This window comes from Oryctolagus cuniculus, chromosome 12 (assembly GCF_964237555.1).
Source record: "Oryctolagus cuniculus chromosome 12, mOryCun1.1, whole genome shotgun sequence".
In the NCBI taxonomy this organism is placed as follows: domain Eukaryota; kingdom Metazoa; phylum Chordata; class Mammalia; order Lagomorpha; family Leporidae; genus Oryctolagus; species Oryctolagus cuniculus.
Genome location: NC_091443.1, coordinates 81,997,088 through 82,014,062, shown reverse-complemented (window position 1 = coordinate 82,014,062; position 16,975 = coordinate 81,997,088). Strand labels below are relative to the sequence as shown.

Below are 16,975 nucleotides of genomic sequence, written 5' to 3'. Positions count from 1 at the left end.
CTGAACATCTTTGTTCCAGTCATCCTGACATCTCATGCCATGGAAAGTGATGCCCATGACCAGAGCAGAAGGAATTAACTAGACCTCCATATAGAGATGTTACTTGGGGTTTTGTTGGCTCATGGGCTTTTTGGCACCTCTGAGCTTTGGCAGCACTCCCTGAGGGCTCAGACACCGATTGGCATCAAGGTCTTAGGGCAAAGTCATCCCTTTCTTCCCCAGTCACTAATAGAGGACTTCTCATGCAATGCAAGTTTTCACAGAGCGAGCTGGGTGTGATGTGCTTATGTGCCTTACTCAGAATAAAGAACTTGCTGCAAGAAGTTGCTGTAGCTCAAGCTTCATGTGTTTGCTACATTCATGGGTAAGAGACAGAATAAGGTGGTCAGTGTGGACAAAATACCCTGAAATGATGGGTCCAGAAATAATAAGGGGCCAGAGTTGTGGCACAGTGGTTAAGTTGCCACCTGCAACACCAGCGTTCCATACTACAGTGCCAGTTTGAGTCTTAGCCACTGCATTTCTGATACAGCTTCCTGCTAATGCACCTGGGAAAGCCATGGAAGATGGCCTGACTACTTGGCCCCTGCCACCCACATGGGAGACCCACAGAAGCTCCTGGATTCGACTTGGCTCAGTCCTGGCTGTTGTAGCCGTCTAGGAACTGAACCAGAGGATGGAAGATTTTTCTATCTCTCCCCCTCTTTCTATAACTCTTTCAAACAAATAAATAAATGTTTAAAAATAAAGCTAGAAATAGGAAAACTAATTGCACAGCGTAAAAATTATGGGTACTCAAACACTGGATTTTCTCAGTGGTGTAGTTTTGTAATCATATTAACATGCACATATATGGATAGTGAATCTTTATTGAAATGTCAACAAAAAATTGCTATTTTTGAGTCTGAAATTCTTTGGTTTTTTAAATATTATTTCTTTGAAAGAGTGACGGGGGGCAGGAGGGAGGAGACAGGGATCTCTTCCATCCACTGGTTTACTCCCCAAATGGCCATAACAGTCAGGGCTGGGCCAAGCCAAAGCCAGGAGCCTGGAACTCCAACCAGGTCTCCCATGTGGGTTGGCAGAGGCCCAAGCACTTGGGCCATCTTCTGCTTTCCCAGGAGCATTAGCAGGGAGCTGAACTTGGCATTGCAAACTGTGGTTTAACTCACTGTGCCATAATACCAACCCCCGAGTCTGAAATTTTTATTGTGTTCTCCATTATTCCAAGTAAATAATTGTGTTGCTTTAAAGATTAATTTATTTGAAAGGCAGAGTGATAGATCTTCCATCCACTGGTTCACTCTGAAAATGGCCATGTCAGTGGGTGTTGGTTCATGCCAAAGCCAGGAGCCCAGAGCTCCATCTGGGTCTCCCACATGGGTGACAGGGGTCCAAGAACTAGGGTCATCTGCTGTTTTTCCTAGTCACATTAGCAGGTAGCTGGATCAAAAGCAGAGCAGCCATGACTCAAGCCAGCATTCCAATATGGGATGCCAGAGTTGCAGGCAGCAGCTTAGTTTACTGAGCCACAGTGTCAACTCCTGAAACTGTTGTATAATTTTTGATCTTGTGAGGTTTATTAGAAATGCATATATCACAAAATAGCAGAATTGCCAAAAATAAGTCCTGTATAGTTATAGATATAGACAAGGAATTTTTAAAAAGGGCAGAGAGAAGGGCTCCCATCTGCAGGTTCACTCCCCAAATGCTGAAATGACAAAAGTTGGGCTGGCACTAAACGCAGAGAGCAGTAAACAACCCCGGTCCCCAGTGCAGGTGGCAGGAACTCGGTTACTTGAGCCAGCACTTTTGCCTCCCAGGGTCTGCATTAGCAGACAGCTCAGGTCAGGAACTGGAGCCAGATATTGAACCCAGGCACTCTGATGCGGGACGCAGGTATCTTAACTGGTGTCTTAACCTCTGGAGCAAACGCCCACCTCAGGCAGAGACATTTTTTTGAAAAGACAGTGATTATCATGAGGATAGCTTGGGTACTCTGGGAATAAAAATGCCCAAATTGTAAGGTTTGCCAGTGTCTGTAGTTACTGTCGCCCTGGCCAATTTCAGGCGACCAGTGTGACTGCCACCCACTGCAGAGTTGGGGAAAGGAGGGCGGTCGCACACCAGCGTGTGGGATTTGCACCAGACGTCGGCGGTGCACGTTATAACTTCAGGGCATAGACAGAAGCAGAGCCACGAGGGTGCGGGAGCTGTGAGCATTTATTGCCTTTGCGTTTAATGTATTCCATTGGGAGCTGGTGTGATTTAATTCATAACCGTGGCCGAATGAATTTGCCGACTCACCGTTCCGGAAGGTGTTAACAGCCCTAGTGCACGGGACTGAGCAGGGCCGGCACAGAGGGCGTGAAGGTCATGGTCGCCGTGTGAGGTCTGCAGTGCCTCCTTGTCCCACCGCCTTGGCTCAGAGCCCAGGGCCCCTGGTGCTTTTTGAATGACCTCATTAATCAATTGCTGGCTGCCGTTGAATGTCTTCATCGCTACTGGTTATTAATTACACAGGGTCGCCACCTAGTGACGCAAAGGAGAGCGTCTGGGTTTCTGAGGCTGGGAAAATGGCTGTTGGGTGTTCAGCTGTCCACGGTGGTGGCGTCCAGGGATCCGGGGTGGTCAGTCTGCCAGCTTTGTGGGCTCAGGCTCGCATGTCGCTCAGTACCTCTCACCATACAGAGCTTCGAGAGCTCTCCGTAAAGAATTCGATAACGGACTTGGGCTACTGCCTGAATCCTCTCAGGTTTCACAAAGGAAGACACTGGTCTCTAAAGAGGTGACAGGACACAGGCAAGCCCACGATAGAACTGGGCCTCAAACCCAGCCCAGAACCCCTCCACCCCCAGCCAGTGGTCGCCTCCTGCAGGCTGCCCTCCATCCAGGAACAGCGAGCACAGACAGGCCTGGGCCCTGCCCGGTGGCTCCCAACGTCCTGACGGGGAGTCAGCCACATAGCTCCCTGCCCTGAAGGAGGCAAGGGCAGGGAGGTTGCCCAGGTCTGAGGAAGTAGTGATGGCAGTGGGTCTAGATGGCTGCGCTAGACTCAGAGGTGTCAGCTGAGGCTAGGGACAGGCCAGGGAGGAGGATGACCAGACCCAAGAGCCTGGAGCTCCGGGAGCGTTGTGTATACACGGGTGAGCTGGCCAATGATGGAAACAGCCAGGAATCCCAGAATCCTCTGCGATCATGTCTCTTGTGGTTTGTGGGGGCGTGTGAAGGTGCAGAGCAGGTCCTGCAAAGCTGGTTGGTCTGTGCTCTATGCGGCCATGGGCTGGGCCCCCCAGGAGCCTCCCAAGGGAGAAAGGCCCACGGGGGTAGCAGGGCTCACTACTGGAGGGTGCGGCCCGGCTGGAGCACTTGGAGCTCTTGTTAGGCACAGGAGAGCTACACGGTGAGGATGCCAGTGGTGCCTAAACGCCCGTTCCCTATCCCCCACCCCCGGCCCAGGCCCCCCACCACACCGCACTCAGTCTCCAAGGCTGCCCTCAGCTTCTGGGTCCCTGCCCCCTTGGTGCTGAGCACCGAGACCCTCAGCCAAAGGGTAAGTGGTCAGATGACTGGCATTGCTTGCAGGTGAGCCCCATCCAGGGCCTGGAACAACAAAGCCAGCCACTGCCAGGGGCTACCCCGGGGAACCCGAATTCCCCCTTTTCACTTTTTTTTTTTTTTTTAAGATTTTATTTATTTGAGAGGTAGAGTTACAGTGAGAGGAAGAGAGAGAGAAAGGTCCTGCCTCCATTGGTTCACTCCCCAAATGGCCGCAATGGCCAGAGCTGCGCTGATCCAAAGCCAGGAGCTAGGAGCTTCTTCCAGGTCTCCCACACGGGTGCAGGGGCCCAAGCACTTGGGCCATCTTCCACTGCTTTCCCAGGCCACAGCAGAGAACTGGATTGGAAGAGGAGTAGCCGGGACTAGAACCAGCGCCCATATGGGATGCCAGCACTGCAGGCGGAGGATTAACCTGCGCCACGGTGCCAGTCTCCCCCCCTCCCACCTTTTCACTTTGGCCTGGGTTTGCCTCTGACACCTTGAGACCAGTGACCACACCCGACCCTCCCAGCCCCATCCTCCTCCCCTTGGACCCAGCACCTGGGACAGTCCCAGCAGCCGCCTGGCACACAAGCTGGCGAGGCCACTGTGGGTCTCAGCAGTGCCCTGCCCAGCCCACAGAAGCCCATGCTGTTTATATTTTCCTTCAAAGCAGCCGTACTGAGATAGAATTTACACACCGTGAAATGAACTGTACACTTTAAATAGGTTGAAACCTTGTATATTCAAAGTTGTGCGCCCATCACCATAATCTAATTTTAGAATATTTTCATCACCCCGGAAAAGACACCTCCTTCTCGTTGTCTGTCATTCCATCCCCATTGCCTTGCCTCTCGCCCTAGGCAGCCACTCATCTACTTTTTGTCAGTATAGATTAGTCTTTTCTGAATAGATTCAAACTTCTTAAGTTTACTTTTAAAAATATTTTAAATGAAGCCCTTCTATGAATTGCATTTTTGGATTGTTCACTGCCAGTACTTGGAAACATAGCTGATCTTTGTATATTGATCTTGTATGCTGTAGCCCTGCTGAACTTGTTCATTGGTTCCGACAGTTTTTAGTGTATTGTCTGCACGCGAGACCACCTCATCTGCTAGCAGAGGCATGTCCACTGCTTTTCCAAGCTGGAAGCCTTTGATTTCCTTGCCTCGTGGCCCTGGCTAGTTCCCAGAGCATAGCACCGAATGGCAGTGGTGACGGCCGGCAGCCCACAGGGTCTGGGGTGATGCACTATCACCAGTGCCCGTGATGTAAGCTGAGGGTGTGGACAAGGGGTGCTGCCCCAACCAGGGCTCGACAGTCTCACGAAGATAGGAAGACATCAGCGTGGCCTACAGCAGGGTGAGGCTGGACCTACGTAGGGGCCACACGTGGCAGGGACACTTCAGCTACTGTAAAGGATTTAGGTCCTTTTCTCAAGAGCAGAGGGCAGCTGTTAGGATTTTCAAGGGAGGCAAGGAGGGGGGCAATGAACTGATAAAAGCTGAGCTAAGCCAGTGGCCAGGGGTCCTAGAAAGGAAGCAAGTGTCAGGGAAGACATGGAGGAGGGGAATGAGGGAGAGCTTGGTCCAAGGTTGGGGCAGAAGGGCAGGGGTAGTGACTCCCCGTATGGCCACCATGTGGACACTGTAACACTCGGGGAGTCATGGGTTGCCCTCTCCCCAACCCCCGCCATGGGGACCTCCAGCAGGAGGGGCTGTACCTGAATGCCTAGGCTCCAGTGGCCTCATCAGTTTGCACTGTTGATGGTAGGATTTTGTTTTTTTGGACAAGAGGGCAGATTTCCATCTAGGAATATTAGTACATCTGTGTACCTACGCATGCACCCGAATCCTGCTCCTTGAAGCTGCCAGGCTGCAGGCTTCCTCCCTCCCTCCCTCCCTCCCTGGTATTCTGACACCCCCCCCACACACACACACACACTCCCTTCCACTCCTCATTGCTGGGAAATCGGGTGACTTCGGTATCCAGGCTAATGGCTCTTAATAACCAATTACTGAAACATCCCCAGTGCACAGGGTGCTTAATTAAAAGCCTGCTTGCCTGGCCAGCTCTCAGAGAAGCAAGCCCTTCTCCAGCAGGGCCTGGGGATTTCCAGTAGACATGCTGATGATCTGTAGATGCCCTCCCTCAGTGGTCAGAGAATGGCGGGGGGCACAGCCCACTCTCAAGAGAGCTCCAGGCCTGCTGGGGACAGTTCTACCTGCCACTAGCCAGGCTCCACCCACCTCCAGTCCCCTCTGGATCTAGCTCGTTCATGAGCATCTCCCACGCGGGACCCCTCAGCCAAAGACAGAGGGCTGTGGCTCCCCGAGAGCACAGCTCAAAACTGTCTTGTGCCTGCACTTTCCAGAACTCGGACCTAGGGAAGACCCTCCCTGTCCATCCTACCTGTACAGACCTGCCCAGAACTAACCCCGAGTCCCACTGCATTGAGTACAAGCCCAGCCCTACTTGGAAGAAACCTTAAGTTTCTTTTTCAAGCAAATGAATATAAGCTTTATGTTGCTTCGTCCTTTAGCAAAGTGAGAGTGAAATGCTTTCTATGTCTCTCTCTCCATGTTTGTTAACTGCTTTTTAATAAGGATTTAATACTTCAGAGTAAGTTTAAAGATCTCACTTCATAGAAACAGCTGTTGCCGGCGCCGCGGCTCACTAGGCTAATCCTCCGCCTAGCGGCGCCGGCACACCGGGTTCTAGTCCCGGTTGGGGCGCCGGATTCTGTCCCGGTTGCCCCTCTTCCAGGCCAGCCCTCTGCTGTGGCCAGGGAGTGCAGTGGAGGATGGCCCAGGTGCTTGGGCCCTGCACCCCATGGGAGACCAGGAAAAGCACCTGGCTCCTGGCTCCTGCCATCGGATCAGCGCGGTGCGCCGGCCGCAGCGCGCCGGCCGCGGCGGCCATTGGAGGTTGAACCAACGGCAAAGGAAGACCTTTCTCTCTGTCTCTCTCTCTCACTGTCCACTCTGCCTGTCAAAAAAAAAAAAAAAAAAGAAACAGAAACAGCTGTTACATGCCCTTGAGACAATACGTGAATGGTGCCTGAGGCAGCACAATGTGTAGAAAGAACACATTTAAACCTCCAAGGCTTGGTTTAGGCTTCTAGCACTGGACACAGTTTTGATCATGAAGGGAGGGGCATGTCCCTGGCATCCATCGGGTAGAGGCCAGGGATGTTGCTAAACACCCTGCAGTGCGCAGGTGTTCATGCACGCACACACCCATGTGTGCGACATGTGCTCACAAAAAACACACACCAAAGAATTACTCAGGCCCAAATAACAATAGTGCTGACGTGGAAAAACTACTTTGGAGACATTCCTCTACAAGAATCTTCACAGGAATGTTTGTAATAAAACTGGACCCACCCCTCATGACCAGCACGAGCGGCCTACGTGACTAGCTTGGGATGTACCCGTGCTCTGGAATAGAATAAAGCAATGTCTCAACAGCTTATGTCTCGAGTATGCTGAGCAGGTGGTAGACTGTGATTCCTCTTATAGGAAGGCCATGTGGCTTAGGAACGGTAATACATGCCTAGAACTATCAAGGCAAGCAGGGGAGTCACCGTGCGGGGAGGGCACTGGGTGATTCTGGGAGCGAAGGGAGGTACGGGGGAGCGCTGCAGGCTTCTGTTTCCAGGGCTGGGGAAGGGGGAGTCTGTACGTAGCTGTTGATTATTTAAATGTAGACATGTGCTTTATATGCTTGTGAATGTGTCTTTCCCACATTTCCTTCCATACTGGAAGCATGATGACCACAGCAGCTAATGTTGCTCTTTAACAGCAACCGTGTCAAGGGGAAGGTCTTGTTTAATTCTAGAAGAAAGCTTAGGGAGTGTGTGCTGGACCGAATAGCTTCTCAGGGTGGGGGTGGATTGGAACTTGAGACAGTGCCAGCACCCTCTGCTCCAACCCATCGTGCAGTACTGCCGTCTCCTGTGGCTTCTCATGCCTCTTCTGCCTGTTTTCTCCACAGTGTCCGGAGACAGACGACCAGTCGGCCTCCCCCAGCGGGGGGCAGACCCAAGCCCCAGCCCAAGCCTAAGCCTCAGGTGCCACAGTGCAAGGCTTTGTACGCCTATGACGCTCAGGACACAGATGAACTCAGCTTCAATGCCAATGACATTATTGATATTATCAAAGAAGGTAAGTGGCGGGGCTGGCTGGCTGTGACTGCCTCCCCAAAAACATGCACTTTGTTACAAACACTAAATAAGAAAGGAATTTTTGAGCTCTTCTAAGTGAGGATAATGCATATAAAGGCAGATCAAGCATCAGGGGTTCCTTTGATTTAGACCTCACTTCATTTTTATTTTTTTTAAAGATGTATTTATTTGAAAGAGTGAGAGAGGGAGAGACAGAAAGGTCGTCCATGTCTGGTTCACTCTCCAAATGGCTGTAATGGCTAGGGCTGGGCGAGGCCAAAACCAGGAGCTTCTTCTGGGTCTCTGACCTGGGTGGCGTGGCTCAAGCACTTGGGCCATCCTCTGCTGCTTTCCCAGGTGCATTAGCAGGGAGCTAGACCAGAAGCAGAGCAGCCAGGACGTGAAACGGCGCCACAGGGGATGCTGGCATCACAGGAGGTGGCTTTACCTGCAGGCTGTAGAGCCAGCCCCCACTGCTTTTTTTATGCTGCTTTCAGTTCTGCTTCCTTCTTTACAGGTGCCCCTTCTTGGGCATGTTTCTTCATGGTAACAAAATGGCAATAGCAATTCTAGAGCAACACATCAAACCATGTTTAAAATTTGCCTTTACTCCGAAACTTCTTTTTTTTAGCCATAGTACAAAAGTCCTAAGTTTTACTCTAATTGGATCAAATTAGCTGCATGCCCATCCCTGAACCGCCACAGGGGATGCTGGCATCACAGGAGGTGGCTTTACCTGCAGGCTGTAGAGCCAGCCCCCACTGCTTTTTTTATGCTGCTTTCAGTTCTGCTTCCTTCTTTACAGGTGCCCCTTCTTGGGCATGTTTCTTCATGGTAACAAAATGGCAATAGCAATTCTAGAGCAACACATCAAACCATGTTTAAAATTTGCCTTTACTCCGAAACTTCTTTTTTTTAGCCATAGTACAAAAGTCCTAAGTTTTACTCTAATTGGATCAAATTAGCTGCATGCCCATCCCTGAACCGCCTCCACAGCAAGGCAAAGGCCGTGCCCTGTATGGGTGAGGCTGCCTATAAAATGGGTGAGATCTATCCCACCCAAATCTCATGGCTTCCTCGAATGAAAGTAGATGGAGGGGCCGAGCATGTGGCCTGGCGGTTAAGACGCCCCTTGGGATGCCCCCATCTCATATTGAATGTCTGGGTTCAAGTCCAGCTCTACTGTCAGTTGCAGCTTCCTGCTCACGTGCAGCCAGAGAGGCGGCAGGTGATGACTCAAGTAGTTAGATCCCTGGCGTTTGACTTCAGCCTGGCCCAGCCTCAACTGTTGTGGACATTGGGGGAGTGAACCCGTGGATGGGAGATTGATCCCCACCCCTCCATCTCTGTCTCTCAAATACACAAACAAAAGTAGATGAATGGAAGCCAGGGAAGCAATATAATATCCATTGTACACTTGGTCTGTGGGCTTGGCCGAGTGCTTTATTAACTTGGTAGATAAAGTATATTATGGATATCATAAGGGCTTATGGACACAAGAAAAGCAAAGGTGACTCCTAACCTAGGATGTTAGGAAAAGCGCCGCCGCCACTTGTGGTGAAGGGTTAGGACAGTGCTCTGAGAGACAGGCTATGGAAAGGAAGAGCAGGTGATTTTAGGAAACAAGCTAAGCCTTGACCCTGGCACGGATCTACATGATCTGTCATGAGGGGGAGGACACTAGAAATGGCCGGGTGATACAGCCCTGACCAGGCTTAGGACTTGGGAAGACAGCGGGGAGCCATCGAGGTGTGTGCCCAGGGCAGGCTCCCTGAGGAGAGAAGGTTCACATGGCACCTTTAGCTTTCAGGAGGCGGGGGCCAAGGAGAGGCTCGGGAACTGTGCGTCCCCCGGCTGTCACCGCGTGAGCTCCCGCTGAGCGCGCTAGGTCCCTGGTTTGAAGTAGCCTCTGAGAATTATTTTACAACTTCCCGCAGGCTTTAATATCCTTCTTCACAGGTGTCGGGAGTAAAAATAAATGTTGAAATAAGCTCTCTGTAAACACAGAACTTTTATCACCAGCTTTGTTCAGCAGAAATGCTAATACCCAGTAAAAGGGGACTGCGTGAGTAAGCCTGCAAGTACGCATTCAGTGAAGCTTGAGACAAAGTGGCAAAACTTTATTCAGGATAATCAACCGGCATCGATGCATCGGCATGGAAAACGTTTGTGACAAAAAGGGAACAGTTAGGTTATAGACGCTGGACGCTACTCTCAATTTTGTAGAAACATACACCATATTTAGCTATATGTATATGTGTACACACATGTATGTGTGTGTATAGATAACAGAAAAAGTTGTGATCTCGTTAGATTTCCAAATATTGCTTTTCATTGCTCAATATTTTCAAATGTTTCTAGAAATAGTATGTAGCAGAGTATAATTGAAACAGTTACGTATTTGTATGAGGCAGAGTCCTAGAAGTGACCAAAATGCGCTATCAGTTATCACTGTAAATTGACTAGTTGGGGCATGGATGCCTGAGACACAGAGATAACTAGGCTAGCAGAGAATCCAGAGGTAGACCCACACATACATAGACATTGAGCAGGTAAGAAATATAGCATTTTAACCAGAGGGAAGGACAATGACTTTCCATCTTGAAAAGATTTCTACCTGACAGACAAAATAATTGAGTTAAAAATAAAAGAAATGGGCCAGCATTGGGGCGTAAAAGGTTAAGACACCAGCATCCCACATGGGTTTCAGTTCAACCCCTGGATGCTCCACTTCCAATCCAGCTTCCTGCTAAAGCACCTGGGAGAGCAGTGGAAGATGGCCCAAGTGCTTGGTTGGGCCCCTGTCACCCATGTGAGAGACCTGGAGGAAGCTTCTAGCTTCCGCCTGACCCAGCCCAATTGTTGTGGCCATTTGGGGAGTAAGCCAGCGGATCGAAGATTTCTGTGTCTCTATAACTCTGACTTTCAGATTAAGCAGCAGCCACAATGCCAGCCCCTTATTAGATTTCTTAATCCCCATGTCAAAACAATTTACTTTGGATTCATTCTTCACTCCCTATACCAAGATAAATTCAAAATAGGTAAATATTTAAATATATAAAGTCCTAGAATTGAGTATGGGAAGAGTTCTTTTTCAATAATACTAGTGTGAGAAAAAAATTACCAAAAATGTTACAAAACCTAGAAGCTATAAAATCTTAGCTCTATTGACTCGACTACTTAAATATTCAAACATCATAAACAGTTATTAAATGGGGGGTAGTAGTATTTGCAATTCATATGGCAAATTTGCTAAGAACCCCTAGCCAACAGTATAAAGGCAAACAAATAGAAAAATATGGAAGTTATATATACGACTTAGAACATGGAAGTTTTTTTAAAAAAAAAAAAGATTTATTTGAGAGGCAGAGTTACAGAGAAGGAGAGAAAGGTTTTGCATCTGGTAGTTCACTCCCTAAATGGCTGCAACAGCCAGAGCTGGGCTGATCAGAAGCCAGGAGCTTCTTCCGGGTCTCCCACTTGGGTCATCTTCCACTGCCTTCCCAGGCCATCAGCAGGGAGCTGGATCAGAAGTAGAGCAGCGGGGACTCTAACTGGTGCCTATATGGGATGTTGGTGCCACAGGTGGCGGGTTAACCTGCTACACCACAGTGCTGGCCCCATGAAAGCTTCTTGAATATTGATATGAAATGTTGTTTACTGTATATCCTTAAAGATGCTAAAAATACAGAGTGGGCAGGTAGTTAGCCTAGCAGTGAAGACACTGGTAAAGATACCTGTGTCTCATGTCCAAGTGCCTAGTCTGACAGCTCCAGCTCCTGACTTCACCTCTGGCCAGTGGCGCACTCTGAGAGGCAGTAGTCATGACAGGTAATTGGGTTCCTGCCACTCACAGGGGAGACCTGGACTGAGTTCCTGCCTCCCAGCTTTGGCCATGCCCAGCTCTGATCACTGTGGACATCTGAGGAGTGAACCAATGGGTGGCATTTCTCTGCATCTCAAAAAGATTTTTTCTTTTAAAGAATGAAGTTTAAAACAATACAGGATATAGGACATGCTATCATTTATATACAGAAGGCAATTTCTCTAAATGTTTGTATATGCATGAAATATTTCTCAAATGTATGTGGGGTCTTCAGAATGCAAGTGGAAAATATGTATTCTGAAAAATCTGTGCAAAATTTCAAAATTGTTTGCATCAAAATCCTTTTCATTCTGTTTTTCTACAAACTTCTTGATGTCCCCCCCCCCCCCCCGTACTAGAGCTAGACAAGGCTGTCGGCTGTAGCTGCAAATGTGGGTAGACAGTGCACTGCTTAACAGCGTGCAGCAAATCCTTATTTGTGGTCTAAGGACTGGAACAGGGTAGAAAGTAGGGGTTCTGAGGCTGGGCTGCAGTCTTGCTTCTCCGGAAGTAGCTTCTGAGATGGAGCTATACCATGTACAGGGTGTGTTAGGGGGTGACCCCTGGGAAAGGAGCGGGGAGGAAGCAGGACTGGGGAAATGTCCAGCTAAAGTGTGCCAGCCCAGGTGCCCCAGAGCAGGTTGGGCAAGACCCTTGGCCAGCTGTTGCCCAAGGCTGGACTCAGCTCAGATGCTCAGCGGATCCTAAGGGGGGGGGTGACAGCTGGAGGTATCTCCTCCAAGCTGGGCTGCAGGCCCTTTCTTGAAAGGGGACATACATGTCACATCTCTGTCTGCTGGGAGGAGGGGTTACTTTTTACAACAAACTTTTTCTCTTAAAAGGAAGCCAAAAAGGGAGAAGAGCATGCATGGGGCCAATCGCTTGGGAGCAATGGGTGTGCCCAGGCCAGAACTGCCTTTACCTCTTCCTTCTGTCTCCTTGCAGATCCTTCGGGCTGGTGGACGGGTCGACTGCGGGGCAAACAGGGCCTGTTCCCCAACAACTACGTAACCAAGATCTGAGGCATCCGAAGACTGTGACGCATGGGGTGGAGGAGCTCCAGGCACAGGGGAGGGACGCTGGGGCTGCCTCGCTGATCCGCAGTGAGCAACTGCTTCTCCAAGGCCTGAAGCTATTCTGGCACCTTCCTCATGCAGGGCACCAAAAAGGCTGGGCTGGGGACAGGGGCTGTCACTGTACAAATGATCCTAAAAGGAAGCCTATTGGTAGGAACCCAGGAGGGCAAAACCACCGCCCACTAAGATTTATTTATTGTATTTAATCCTGGTGAGAGGCAACTGAGGCTTCCATCAAAACAGCACCCTTGCCGCTCACCAGCGCAACGGAATGGCCGTAGCTGGCGGCTGACAAGTGCCTTTAGTTGAAGAGCACATTTCGTTCGTTCCTGTTTTTCCACACTGACCCACGGTCCTCTCTGCCCCCTCCCCTCAGGGAGGACACACCCTCTGCAGGCCTCTGTGAGCAGGCTCTTCCCGTGCAGAGGACGAGGGCAGGCTGGCCTAAGCCCACAGGGGCAGAGGGATGCTGGTTTACATTTTGCTAGGACCATCGGGCGGCCGGGCAGGGAGGGGATAGGGCCGAGCCTTCGATTGGAATGTGGCTGGCCCATGCTGGTTTTGTTTAATGCTGTATGTATTACAAGGAGGATTGCTCTATTTCAAGCTGTACATTTATAAAAACAGATCATATACTGTATATATAAAATCTCAAGATGGTGGAAACATGTATGAATGTACTAAGTAGTACCCACCAAACCTATCGTAAGGTAGCTTTTATTACAGAAGTCGCAGGTACTTACAAATGTGCCCAGCTCCTCATCAGCTCCAGAAACAGTGTCACTGCTTCTAGCCTGGCCCTGCGAACCCTTCTCAACCGTGACCTGTAGGTGATTTTCCTCTGCCTCCTTCTGTATCCCTTCCCCTACCTCCTAAGTAAATAAAGGAATCGGTGAACCACGCGTCCATTCCTGACCTTTGTTTTCAGTTGAATTGTGTCCCTCCCCTAGAAAGATGGTAGAATACCTCAGAATATGCCCATCTTTACTGAGGTAACATGAAATGCAGTCATAGGAATGGGTCTCTATCCCCCATACCCGCTATGCTGATGAGAAGGAGAAATTTGGGCAGAGAAGGAGGGAAGACCACTGAAAGGGACAGGGAGAAGACGCCGTCGAGAAGCCGAGGAGGAGTTCTCGGGAGGAACCAACCCTGCCGACCCCTCCATCTCAGACTGCTAACCTCAGAGACACGGTACAGAACACTAGGGTTGTTTGTGGTACATTGTTAGGGCAGCCTAACATACATACACAGTGTCTGGAAACCATAACATGTCTATCAAGAACAGGAAGGTTGTCAGAGGTGGCCAGGGTGTCTCTGGCTCTCCTCCTGGTTGCCAAAGCCATCCTTCCGCTTTGGGAAATGGGAGTTGGACCAGCATATACCTTTTTGTCATTTCAGGATCCCTAAGTCCACAGGGAACAATTATCAGGGGGAACAGAAAAGGGAAAAAAGTACATCAGGATTCGGAACAAAGATAAGCCGCTTAACTCTCCAGTTTTACTTCAACAACAGGGAGCACACGTCACAATAATAAAGCCATAATGTGACAAGCTAAGAAGAGTTCTCCTTGACACTGAAGTCTGTGTGCATTTTACAGAAGCACGTTTACATTCGTGGACTCCCTGAAAGTGCAGCAAGAGAGACCGACAAGAACTGGGAGCACGGCACATCTGGGACTCCCCCACGGCCTGTGGCACACAGGCTGCTTTCCCACGGGGCACTGATGCCAAGATCATTCTCTCGTCCTCCTAAACTCCTGGCTGACATGGCTGATCTTTTGTTTTTCTGACATTTTAAATTTGTGTATGACTAAGAACCCCTAGGCTCCAGGTAACAAAACAGGAGCTAAGTTAAAAACGCCCCCATAAGTAGCACAGAGACCTTTTGTGCACTGGGCGCTCAGACCACATCCTTAGCACCAGCATCCAAGTACCTCACCCTGTGCCAGCCCCAAGGAGTACTCAACAAATGTTGCTTGGAGATGACCCAGAGTCAGTAATGCTGAAATTCTGGAACTATACCTTGCAAAGTTTGATAAAGTGGTTTTTTGTTTGTTTGTTTTAATTTGAAAGACGAAGCTCCCAAGCCCTGGTTCACTCCTCAAATGCCAGCAAATAGTCGGGGCTGGCTGGACAGGGCTGAGGCCAAAGCTGGGAACTGGAAACCAATTCCAGGTCTCCCACATAGTGGCAGGAACCCATTACTTGGGCCGTCAGTGCTGCCTACTAGGGTCTGCATTAGCAGGAAGCTGGAGAGAGCAGCAGAGCTGAGTATCAAACCCAGGCACTCCGGTAGGAGACGGTCATCTCAATGACCCGTTAGGCCAAACGTCTACCCATTTCATTTATTCTTAAATTTATTTCTTAGCTGTTTAGTATGGGGACTACTAGAAAACTCTAGGATAGATAACATGTAACCTTTTTGCCTAACAATTCTTCAGAGGAAAAAACTGCCTTTTAAACTAGCGGGTACTTCAAAGCATTAACCTAGATTCTGTCTAGTCTTTGGATCTAGCTATTTTGCTCACCATTCAATTAAACAGACGAAATGAGTACAAAAGTCACTTAGCCTGAGAGGAGCAAGAGGCCAAGCACCCCTGCCTTCTGAAATTTGTCATCCTGTTTGAAATCAAGGGTGTGCTTCTGCACAGACAATATGCATGAATAGCAGAATCCAATGCAGTATAAAAATGGGATCCCTTGACCAAAGGTCGAATGTGCAAAGGTGTTCAAACGTCAGTTGTAGATCGGCAGTCTCAAACTCTAGCCTCACCACAACTCAGTTTGAGGGTTCCCAGGAGTTCAGCTGTTGTCAGTTAATAGCTACAGGTATATGCCACCTGAAACCAAAACTGATAAATTTTTCAAAACAGAAAGATACACATTCCACAGCCACCAGAGTAATGACATCATTGCTCATCATGTAGCCTCTGGAAGATTCTACCATACGCGTCAAGGAGAATGAACGTAAAGGGGGGCAAAAAAACAAGTAGCGTCCCAGTGTTATCGTCAAAGCAGTTCTGACATGAACTCCTTGAGCAGGGTTCAAGGGCCCCAAGGCTACACTTGAGAACTTTCAGAGGGGGAAAAGCACTACTGAACGGCGGCACAGCAGGGAGAGCGACTGGCTTCCAGGAAACGTAAAAGGCCCATCTCTGCTGGTGTTTTGAGAAGAGGGAAAAGGGTGAGGCAACAAGAGAGGTGCGACCCACTCACGTCCCAGCATGTTGCCTAGGTCCATCCTGAGCACATCGACTCCTCCTTACCAAGGCCAGCCCCAAGAAGGTAGAAAGAGGAGGAGGGGTAGTTTCACTAATTTTAAAGGACATGCTCTGGAAGGCACACACTCCGTGTCCACTCACATTCTGCTGGCCAGAACTCAGTCACATGGCCTCGGCTGCAAAGGGGTGCTGAGATTCTGCACAGAGAGCTGTTCAGGCAGCTTGCCCACAGCACCAGGGGCAGACAGCGTCTTCCCTGTAATCCTGGCGCCCTCCAGGCTGAGATGCCCACAGGAGCAAGTGAGACAATCTGGATGCACTTCTACGTGACTACAAGCTCCTCTGGCTGCTGCAGAGCATGGCTGGAGACCCAGACTCCTCCCAGATCTCCCTGAGCGCAGCCAGCCAGCGTTAGTGTGGCTCTGCCTCTAGTGGCCACCATTTTTACAGAGGGGCTCCCAGCTAGGATTTCCTGGGCACCAGGCCTGGAGCCGGAAGTGCATGGCAGTTAGCAGCAGAGCATGCACAGTTGGTCTCAGGTGGAGAACTGAACTCTCCATTCCCAGCACCCCTTTTGTGGTCAGAAGAACGGGAGTCATCCCAAACATTGCCCCTTCTCCCTCTGCATTGCCTCTCTCCCACAGTTTGCTGATGGCACTTCCCTCTGGATTTACTAACTTTCTTTTGTTCTTTCCAGCTAGTCTTGATGCCTGTCCCTCCTATTGTGCTGTACCCACCCACCCGCATTCCAACCAGAATAGGACAGTGGCTCAGTATGGTTCCCAACTCACCTCAAGTGCAAGAGCCATCACTGGAACCCTGATCCGACCCCAAGGCCCATGCTTCTAATCACTGTCTCCAGTTAAACAAATATGAGGGTACTTCAAAGAGTTCATGGATAAAATGAAAAGACAAATTTATTTTCATGCAAAAATATTTGAAATCCATAGGTCTTTTTCATTATATACATTATCCATGAATTTTGAAGACCTCTTGGAATTTGACAGTCTAGTTATCAGCCCTTAAACTTCCAAAACCTCTACAAATAAAAATTTGGAAAATCACAAATAGGGCACACAGCTATAAATGTGCATAAGCTCCTTTGA

The 16,975-nt window shown here is 49.5% G+C and overlaps 1 protein-coding gene across 1 annotated transcript in view; it reads left to right on the top strand.

The window, feature by feature from the left end:
* The window catches only part of MYO1E (myosin IE), a 226,062-nt gene extending 212,514 nt beyond the window's left edge, over window positions 1-13,548 (top strand). Inside the window, exons 27-28 of the mRNA XM_008268949.4 lie at window positions 7,537-7,706; window positions 12,516-13,548. Coding sequence (XP_008267171.2) covers window positions 7,537-7,706; window positions 12,516-12,592 — 247 coding nt within the window. The 3' untranslated portion in view covers window positions 12,593-13,548. The remainder of the gene's footprint in view (window positions 1-7,536; window positions 7,707-12,515) is intronic.
* The last annotated feature ends 3,427 nt before the right edge of the window (window positions 13,549-16,975 follow it).